We start from the raw sequence: 10,844 nt of genomic DNA, 5'->3' as shown, positions 1-10,844 counted from the left end.
ATTATTATTAGCTCAGATGCATAACTAAAGTGGGACTACTGTCAAAAGTGTCCCCACAAGGCAGCAATCAATCATACTGTCACAAATGTGTTCAACATTACAGTTGAATTCTTGTAGTGCAAACCTCTACCCCTCGCCAACCCCCATGTTTTTCAGAAGGGCCAACCAACACCTTTGCATACTAAGGTAATTTACAGTGTCAATGTAACAAAATTACTGTTGAAAGGCAGAGTAACCACAATCCACCCTTATAGGCCTATCGGCTTTAAGGACTTTTTCTCAATGAACACGAGACCTACTGTCTTTGCTGTTAACTTCTCACAACAATCAATCACACAATCACAGTTAAAGCATCGGAAACAATTTTACCCAAAGAACAATGAGGCCTATATCTCTGTCCCCATAACCAACCCACTCCTACTCTAAGCTTTCGAACAAAGCAAAAAAGGGTAAAGCAAGCATTATTTTACAGTGGAAGCAAACATGTCTTGCTCATTGCTCAACCAAAAGCTCGTAGGGAAGATCAACACACCCCCTCTCACACAGTTACTTAAAGCTTTTTGTCAAGTGATCAGAAAAATTACAAACCAGATAAACTGAAACAGTGCCTGTGTGTAATACTACACTGCAAAATAAATAATACAAAGTGCGGCCGCTAGAGGGCAGAGATGTCGACTCATAGACGTGGAAGTTAGAAAAGTTTCACTTTCATTTCTCGGTCAAAAATGTCTAATCGGTGGAATTATGCGTGGCAAAGAAATGAAGGCTCGTTCAACAAGGCTTCTGGGAGCACCAGGGAGAGAGGAGGTCTGGGCACACCCTCTGCTCAGCACCGCGATGGGCGGCGGGCTGAAGCGAACCCCTCAGAGGTAAGGGCAGGGTGGAGGAGGGGCAATGCCATCCTATTTAAATATGACATTCCGCTGACGTTCTGCTTGCTGGGTGGTTTATTTGATCTTGCATTAATTACTAATTGTAGTCCACGCGGCATTCTCTCTAAATGTGACATTTATTATCAATGCGCTCTGTGCTGTGGCAAATCAGACTTTTGAACGAGAACCTCCCTAAAAAGCACTTCCGGGTACATCCGCCAAGCCTGTTTACTCTCAGCGGTCAACGCAGACTCGGGGTGCTGAATCTCAGGGGAGGGGCCAGTTTCATAGCAGCCAGGGGGTCCCAGGTATGTGTGACCACTGCTAGTCCTAGCAGCATTTTACTTGCTGGGATTTTGAGCCTGATCCACGCGCGAAACTACAGGTCCCAGAATGCAAATGGTTTTAGTTTATAAAAGCCGGGGTTGACTGAGGGTTTCACTTCCGGTTCCGGTTCTCTCAGTGGCAGCGATTGCGCCACGCCGCCCTGTTTTCCTTCGAACAAGATTGTGTTTCTACCCCCTCCCCTCTTCATTATAATTATAACAAACATTTGTAATGCAATCGGTCTCGCATTAGGGAAAGTTAGACCTATAGGCAGTGCAAATTATACTTTTTTTGTTTTCAAATCCGTGATTATTTGGCCTTTGTAAAGAGCTAGGAAGGAAAGGAGATGGTGAGGAAACAGTGGAAAGCAGGGGTGGGATGGACCAGTAGTGCTGTAAAAGGAAAGGTGGATTTTGTTCACATGTAGTGTGTCCCTTTAGCACTGCAAATGCACCACTGCACGACTGAATAGGAAGATACACACGGGCGAGCACCTACCGAATATTGTATTTATTATGTATTGTTAGTAACTTTGTAAATATTAAACTATAAATATCAAATGATTTTTATATGTAAGCTTTTCACTGGCCTTTTGGAATGTGCGGGCGGTAAGAGCGGATTTGAATGGATAACGACAAAAGAGTCAGAGAGAGTTGTCAGGTGACGGGGTGTAGTGAAAGCAAACCAAGGCAGATGTTCTGTGCATTGGGCATCTAGACGTTCGTTTTCAGAGACAGCAATAGAGGCGAGCAAAAGCTACCTGCTGTGGCAAAAAAGAAGAAAATAAACAGAAAGGGAAGGGGTCCGGCGGGAATGTAACTGAGTGAGGCAGGGTTGGATTGGGATACAAAAAAAGTGGCCCACGTTTGCGAATTGCCTTGCCGCAAAACACCGCTTCAGCGAAGTTTTGTGAAAAGAAAGGGGGTGATGGGTATGTTTTATTAACTTCGCTTTGATAGAAAAAATGCACAGATTAGTTCACACTGCTGAGCCATACATGAGTGCAAGTGAGACCACTTCTGCTCAGGCCTCTGCCCCCGCTCAATAATGAATGGCCACTCGGACCCAGTGCGGCATCCTAACATCACAGACGGCCCCCAGGCTGCCCAAAAAGCCACCCACAGCTGGAACTTGGCTACCGGCCCTTCGGCCATTTCCCAAGTGCCCGCCTTACCAATCCGATCCTGGGGTGAGGGGAAGGGACAGTCGCAGTGCGCCGCGAGGCAGCCAGGATCCGCGAAGAGATGTGGCTTGAAACTAGTACTAAAATAGCGGCAGTCGGAAAATGCATTCTCCTGAGCAAAAGGGCCAGGTCGTATGTGTGGGGTCCATGTGACCTGATAGTGGATGACAGTGTATTGTGAATTAGGAGGCCAGGCCACTGCACTGATTTCAGTAGTTTTTCCTGTGCCGTTTCCTTTTCTGCTAGTGAAAACTGGGTTACCAAGCAGTCGTCTAACAGCACTAATCAACAGAGCCTCATATTCTTGCCATCGCAGTCGCGACACATTAAACCTAGACATGTCCATCACTAACACTGCGTAAGGGAAGCAACTCTGCTTATAGCCATTATCCTGCACAAACATGCGCTGAGAGCACAAAATCCTTTGAAGCAGGTTGAAGATCAGCAGAAAATGAGCATGCGCTCAATAGAGACCCTTTTAATATATCGCATGCGTAAAACATAGCTTTTATGTTGAAGTAACATGATGTGAAAAATAAATTTATCATTTTGAAATGTTTTTGATGTTAGCTTTTATACCACAGCACAGCACTGATATAGGGCACTGTTGTTAAAGGGTGCACTGAGTTAGTAATACTTTATTTGATCAATAGTGATTATTCACATATTAAACAATTCACCTTGTACATTTAAAACATTTTAAAGAAAGCAGTAATATTCCATGGTAAAAACTTTGTGAAACATCATTAGACAGCGAACTATATAATATTTGTCTGTTTAAAATTCATTGACCTTCTAAAACAATTTAAAAAAATGATTATTTAGATTCCTCCAAAGGAGGCATCAAGTTAGTTCGGGTGCATCAGTAATTGCAATATACCCTCGATTTCGACGTAGGCTCATACCTCTCTACATTGTTTTTTCATATAACTATGCAGATAACTCACGTCTTAGACCTAAGCCACCAAGCATACAACACGTATCTGGATAGTGTAAACACAACCTACCAAGTTCTATCGGATCTAAACACACATAATGCATCTGCAGAGTGAGTAAATGACAATAATCGATAAGCAGGAATAATCCATCTTTTTCTACTGTGTACATAGTTGGGCAAATAAACATAAAGTGTTCTGTGGTTTCAGTGTGGGTCAATGTGTTCAGGGGAAGGGCCTCAGTTCTGAATTGTATGTAAAGTGCTTGTGCCTGAGAGGGTTCAACTTCATTCATATAATTATTAAACTTAAAACTATATTTACATTCTAAAAATCTACCAGTTAAAGTGCCTCCTGCCATGGGTTTAGTACACGAGAACTCAATGTAGTCCCATTATTTTTTTTTTGAGCTGGGGAAATATTTTCTGGGTCATGGTCTTTAGGGACCACGTGGTCCCCAACCCCAGTTGTAGAGCCACTGCTTGACATTTCTTAAACCAACCCAGGCGCCCGGCCTTGTCTTTCAAGGATTAATATTTGTTCCACTGCTTCTTTGACAGGGATCTGGGAGTAGCTTGTCCAGAGTCTCACGCAATACACAAGAGCCTTCAGGACAGCAGAATGAGTAATAGACCATAGCCAAGATCAAGGAGTATCAGTAGTAATGGTGTGACACTTAAAATCTTTACAGTATAAGATAAAAATCCACTCATAAAAGTGAATATCACTTTAAGTTAAAATACTAACATGTTAGACCTGTTAAGCTGACCAAAACAGAGTTCTTTTAAAGGAGTGATGTATAGGTTGCACCAGTGTTTCCCAACTGAAAAGGGGTGGCACATGAAAGTTCGGTAGAGTCAATTCATGCACCAAGGGCAGTTGGCGATAGATGGATTCCTCATGGATCTTTAAACCAGCCCAGGTTGGATAACTGTGGCCGAAGGCTTCCAGTTAACTTGCAGACAATGCCGTTAAGTGGGAGTCGAGTGCCATTTTTACCTGGTGTATACATTTCCCAACTCTGGCTATCAAACAGGTCGTGGAGACTGAGAGGCACCAGTCCGAAGCCTCTCTGCAAGTTCTATAGTAATGGTGTGTTAGTTGGTAGTTTTAGTATTGATCTTAAAAATTTGTTATCGGCAACCTCTAATTGATATAGTTGTTCCAAACCCCATAATTAAGCACCACAGAGGGCTGAACCCAACCGATCGTTTGATTTGTTTTACTATAGTCCTATCCACATGCTGGAGTGTGAGGGTGCTCTTCTGAATCTGGGATGACCATACCAGGTTACTAGCAGTCTAACTCCTAAGTAATCAAAAACCTTGACCTGTTGTAAGTGGTTTGAGCCCAGCCTTAATTTCCCCTTGAAGGCCTTATGAGGATTAAAAGCCATGAACTTTCTTTCAGAACAATTAATTTCAAGGCCCCGGTCCTCACAGGTTGAAGCAAGCCTATTTAAAACAATCTGTATGCCCATTGGGGTTTTCGAGATGAGTAACTTGTCATCTGCAAATAAAAGAGAAGGAACAAGTTTTCCGGCAAGTTTTGGAGCATCACCTCCACAATCATATGATTAATCAATAAGCCCATTCATGTATAGAGTATACACGGTTGGGACCAGAACACAGCCCTGTCGCACCCCTTTTGAGACTGTTATGTTGTTAGTTAAGTCTCCACCGGGGTTCCACCTAACTTTGGCATAGTCACCTTGGTGCAGACACACCAAAAGTTGGAGCAAGCCACTAGGTAGCCCAAGATCCCTAAGAGCAGCCCATAGCTTGGTATGATAGAGTTGAATGCTGATTGAAGGTCAACAAACACAACGTCCCTTCTTGATCGTGACTACCTTCCAGATAAGGTACACACAGTGAGCAACCCAATATACCCTTGGGGGCTTGGGTAAAAGTATGAAATGTGTAAGAGGTGCCTCCAAGGGAGTTTATTCCAAACGTTTTTCAATGCTTTTTAGAAATATTTCAATGAAGGACAATTTAATGGTCCTAGTGGAGTTTAGTTCGGTCAATCATATGTATTCAATTCATAAATAACTGTTCACACATAAAGACATTAAACTGTTGTTGAATATCTTTATTCGGTAAAAATTGTTCACCATAAAAGAGTACATATACACAATAAAAGTACATTTCCCCCGCTAAAAACAGTGATAAAATATAACAGTATAATTAATATAGACCTAGGACGAAGCATCCTCAACAGTTCACTAAGTTAAGTAGGAGAGCCATCAATTACATACAGTCAATCAATTGGTAGCCTAGAATGCAGCTTCAATATCCTTGAGCGCGTCAGCCATGCACTACTCAAAAATGTTGCCACCCCGCATATCATGGCAGTGGATGTTGAGTCAGTAGAGAGTACACGTAAGGCCAGACTGTGACACCTCAACCCCAACTCCCTGCATACAGGTTTCAGCCAGATCTTCCGAGCCACTTTGTAGGCGGGGCAGGCAAAAAAAAAGGTGGGCCACAGACTCCTTAGGGGCTGCGCAACCAGGGCACGAACGCGAAGGGACACCAGAGTTGGACCACCTCGCGGTGAATTCATGCACCGGGAGGGTCCCGTACCTTAGTTTTAAATATAACGCTCTGTCTAGAGGTTTGGTTATCAGATCAAAAAAGGGTTCCAGCTTTCTAGCCCATTTGAACTCTAAAAACCGATCGGTGAGTGAACCCCCAACCCTACCGCGTATTGCCTCGCCCTGTTCCCAATCCCAGTATAGCTTCTTGATCACTAATTTGGGCGGCGGCATTTGTGTCTCCCATGCATCTCTCAGTCGGAAAACCAGGTGTCTCACATTGTTCAGCCATCCAATCTTATTGCCAGTATCAAGCAATAATAGGTCATCCAACCCTTCAGCATATTTAACAAGCTCCTTAGTCCTTCTTAAGCGGACCCAGAAGAGCAATGGGCGCAGCCTCACTAGGTCCTTAAGGGCTCGTCTACCCAAGTCTAGTCGCAAGGGGATCAGCGGGGTAGAGGCGGGGAGAGCCACCACCTCCCTCAAAAACTTATTTTCCGCTAAGGAAAGTTCAGAAACGTTTTCGAACCCCCAAAGCTCAGAGCCATATAATGCAGCCGGGAGTATCTGACCCTCATAAATGGCCATGGCCGGGGACACAGGTTTACTTGTTGACTCTCGAAACTCCCTCAGAGTCACCCCAGATACTCTTTTGTGACCAAGTAACATTTTAGCCAGATGGTCCTTCCAATTCATTCGACTATTTATCCGCACCCCTAAATAGTCGAATGAATAGACCATCTCCAGGGGGGCCCCATTGAGCGAAAAGTTGTTTTTAAATCTTTTGGAGGGTGAGAAGGCCATCAGCTTGGTTTTCGAGGTGTTGATGGTTAAGCCTCTATTTATGCAGAAGGAGCTGAATCGATTCAAAAGTTTTTGCAGACCCACTGGGGATTTGGAGATCAGTATAGTGTCATCGGCGAAGAGTAGAGTGGGGATTCTTTCCCCCGCCACGGATGGGGCATCCGACTCTTTCCCTCTCAGATGATCCACCACTCCATTCTCAAACAAGGAGAAAAGAGTCGGAGCCATAACACAGCCCTGGCGTACTCCACTCCTCACAGGGACCCTATCAGTTAACTGTCCCTGGGTACCCCATCTGATCCTCGCGTAGTTCCCCTCGTGGAGCTTTACAATTAAACTCAAGAGTCTACCGGGGAAGCCCATCCCTCCTAGAATCTCCCACAATTTAGCCCGAGGGACCAGGTCAAAAGCTGTTTTAAGATCTATGAAGGCCATATATATAGACTGCCCTTTTTGATGGTAACTGTCTTCCAATAGATAACAAAAAAGCGAAAGACCTGGTCCATCGTGCCTACCTTTCGGCGGAATCCAGCTTGGAAGTGGGAGAGGATGCTAGCCTCCTCCAGCCAGTCGCCAACCCTTGAGATAATGACCCTGCCAACCACTTTCTGGATTACATCTATCAAACTGATAGGTCTGTAATTGGCAGGGTCATCTCTTGCCCCCTTCTTAAACACAGTTACCACCTCAGCCCCCTTCCAAGAATCAGGCACAGGATGGCCCCTTACAATCAAATTCATTATTGTGGCAATTAGGTTTGCCCAGGCCAAAGGTTCCGCAATCAAGAGGTCCCCTGGGATCCCGTCCGGACCGGCCGCCTTCTTGGGGGTTAGGTGTCTAATAGCCACTGCTACTTCAGAGGCCGTAAATGGAAGCTCGTCCTCCCCTGTAGGTTCCCCACCCCCACAGCTGGCTACCACGAGGCTATTTATGTCCTCAGTTCCGCCATATAAAGCTGAGAAGTGATTAAACCATTGCTGGCTAGTTATATGAGCAGCTAGTGGTTGCGATCTCCCTTGTCTAGCTCTATTGATTAAGTCCCCAAAAAGATTTGAGTTCCTCATGCTCACAGCATCTGTTAGGTCCTGCCAATGCTGTTCCTCCCATTCGCGTTTAGCCAGCGCTAATACTTTCAAATAATCCTTTCTAGCCGCTCTAACTAGTAAAGGATCCCTTGAAAGTAGGGCTTCTGTCAGGTTTTTCCTTTTACCCTTGCACTGGTCCGAATACCAAGGGTTGCTTGAAATGGGAGGTGTGATGTTCTTTCTACGGCTTTTCCCTTTGGAGATAAAAAAGTGACTTACTTGCTCAATTGTGGCTTTATAGACTGTATCAAGGGTAGTGGGAGGGTTCTGGCTACTCCCGTTTTCCCGATCCCAAACCTCCAGATCCAAATACAGGCCCACCACAAGGGATTTAATGGTCCCTAGTTGGTCCTCCTTCAAGTTTGCCTTATCCCATTTCAGTCTACGATTATTGTTATATGGGATAATCTCTTTAGTTAGCTTCGTAGGGGCACTCACCCTCCTATCTTTAAAGTTACCCCACTTAAACTTGCTGCACAAGGGGTTATTGTCACTATCCTGAGTAGGTATCACCTCCATATCAATTAGGTCAGTCCAAATGCTAACGTCCATTAGGATGTAATCGATTCTGGACGGCCCTATGAGCCTATTAAAGGTCAACGCACCTGCCCGGTCGGACATAGTCCTACCGTTAAGAGCTCTTAGTTTGTGATCCCTGGTAAGTGCATTAATTTGAATTGCCCTAGCAGACCATTTTCTAATGGGGGGTAAAGACAAGGTTGGGATGGACCATTTAAAATCTTCTTTTTCGATACCTAGGGGGTCATCTCCGAGGAGAGGTTCAAACGTACAATTGAAATCCCCCCCCACAATAATTTTAGCTGCAGGAGGACAATTAACTAATGCTGAATCTAGACTTAATATAGTTGCAGAAATGGTATCCCCTGGGGCCCCTCGGGCATACACATTGAATAGTTCAAGCCTACATCCCTCAATATGACCCCTAGAGGAGAGATGTAGTATATCACTACACTCCGAATCGTGGTGGATCACATCCCAGTCCAAATCAATTTTTATCCAGACCGTGAGGCCTCCCGCCGGTCTGCCCTTCCCTCTGCTTACTGCTAGAGAAAAAAAGGTAGTATAACCCGGTTTGTTTATGGGTAGCATGCTCCAGGTTTCCTGAAACAGACAAACATCGATCTTCTCGATGAATGTATGCCATTCCAGTATGTCCATCTTCCTTTTTAACCCCGCTACATTCCAAGATAACAGGTTTATTACCCGTCGGCCCTTGGATACTTTGGTATGGACCCCCTTGCTCCCCCCATCAATACCCGCCTTGGTCGTGCAGCTACCCACCACCCGGATAGAAGATTTGGGGTGTACAGTGCAGCCAACCGTACTGACCGTACTCGCGGCTACCAATGAAGCCCCAATGGTGCTGTTGATAGCCGCATTTTGAACTACAGGGGATCCCTCCTGCCTTGTACCTTTACGGCCACCTGACCGCGGAGCCTCCACACCTAACTGACCACCTCTCTCCCCCTTAGACTGTGAACATCAATCGCAGTCTTCCAACCCGGAAAGCTGCGAAAACCTATTGCAAATATCCAGAGGAGTAAAGGGTCTTAGATGTTCCATCCTTGTGTCATGATTCATTGTGTGTCTCTGGGGTACTGTAATCCAGGCAAAGTGATCAGCAGCCTGGGCAGGGTACTGCCCGTACTGAGAATAAATGCTGCTATATGGTAAGGGAGGGTTTGGTGTATAACGGTGGAACTTGTTTTGGTGATTGGGGGGAAAAGCCTCTGACCTAGGATAGAAATATGTTAGGGCCCGAGCGATAATACGAGTGTCCCCACTTCCAGTGGGCCAGTTTAGAATGTAGTCTACTGCCCGAGGGTCTCTAAAGTTAACCACCACTATGTCCCCTTCAATATCTTTGCGTCTACTACCCAGCCAATTGATCCGCCTGATATGCACTATATCCCCATCTATATTGTGTGCTATGGGCCCATATGTCCTCAACCAGTGTCTGATTTTATTTTTTAATTCAGCATATCCCTCCTTCTTATTTCCTGCTAACGGTGGAACCCCGGTCAAAACTACCACAAAGGGCACTGCTTCTGGGGGAATTTCCACTTGCGGCCCCTTGTTTACTAGGCCTCTAATATATCTACCTTCCCCATGTTCCTCCCGTTTGTTAGTTGTGGGGGCCTTCGTCACTAACCTTTTGGGGTCACCACCCGTTTCAATTACTGGAGTATTTATATGTTTAGGAGGGGGTGGATTTTGAGTGCCGGGCTCAGCCCTACCCTGGGGCTGTGGCTTCTGTTTAGTCGGCTGGGGTGGGGCGATTGGGGTATTAGCAACATTGTTAATAGGTAGCCTAACTGGAGGTATGGGATGCACCACCCCGCTCCCCTGGGCTTTGGTTAAAGTAACCATGCTGTTTATAGCAGTCTCCAGGATTGTCAATCTGATTTCAACTTTTTTAATGGTCTCATTAATAGGTAAGAGGAGAGATCTCAGTAAGAATTCCAAGTTCCCTATTAATGTGGGGGGAGATGGAATATCTGATGCTACACCCCCACATTACTATCAGAACCTACAACCTGTGTGACTATTTCAGGTGATTTGGTTTCTGGCGGTGGTGCCTCAGATGATGGAAGTTCCGGCACCTCCACTAGTACCCTCTCATTTGTAGTGGGAGTTTTTAACACTTTACCAAAGTCAGAGTGCGGGATTTTAGCTTTACCTAGGGCCGCCCTTAATTTCCTCCTTTTTTTACTAGGTGGTGGGCCGTGAATCTTGGCAACAACTAATTGCTTAGGTTTCAACTTCCTCGGCTTCGCTGTAACAGTGGTACGGCTAGGGCTAGGAGTAGGGGAAACAATTACAATATGGTCTGAGGGCAAGCAGGGGGTGGGGGTTCAATCCCGCAACAAAAGAGGGACACCTTCTTGACTGGCAGTTTCCCCACTCATATCAAGTGAACCTCCCTCCCGGGCCATAGTAAGAGGAGCACTGTCAGTAAGAGATCTATTTTTCAGACTCTCGACTGAACGTCGCCGCTCAGCCAGAATAGAATCCTTGTCACCCTCACACAAGACCTTGGGGAAGTAATTGTCCAGAGACCCGTTGCGTAGTCTTCCT

The 10,844-nt window shown here is 45.4% G+C and overlaps 1 protein-coding gene across 2 annotated transcripts in view; it reads left to right on the top strand.

The window, feature by feature from the left end:
• Nucleotides 1-657: 657 nt before the first annotated feature.
• LOC147709500 (uncharacterized) overlaps nucleotides 658-10,844 on the top strand; it is a 212,623-nt gene continuing 202,436 nt past the window's right edge. Inside the window, exon 1 of one of the 2 annotated variants that reach the window (XM_086928057.1) lies at nucleotides 658-869. In XM_086928057.1, the coding sequence (XP_086784183.1) occupies nucleotides 726-869 (144 nt within the window). In that variant the 5' untranslated portion in view covers nucleotides 658-725. The remainder of the gene's footprint in view (nucleotides 870-10,844) is intronic. The other variant, XM_086928058.1, reaches the window with a different exon arrangement.

The sequence above is a fragment of the Lissotriton vulgaris genome, chromosome 6 (assembly GCF_964263255.1).
Source record: "Lissotriton vulgaris chromosome 6, aLisVul1.2, whole genome shotgun sequence".
NCBI classification, from domain to species: domain Eukaryota; kingdom Metazoa; phylum Chordata; class Amphibia; order Caudata; family Salamandridae; genus Lissotriton; species Lissotriton vulgaris.
Note: the sequence above shows the minus strand (reverse complement) of the source record. Positions and strands in the feature narration are given on the sequence as shown.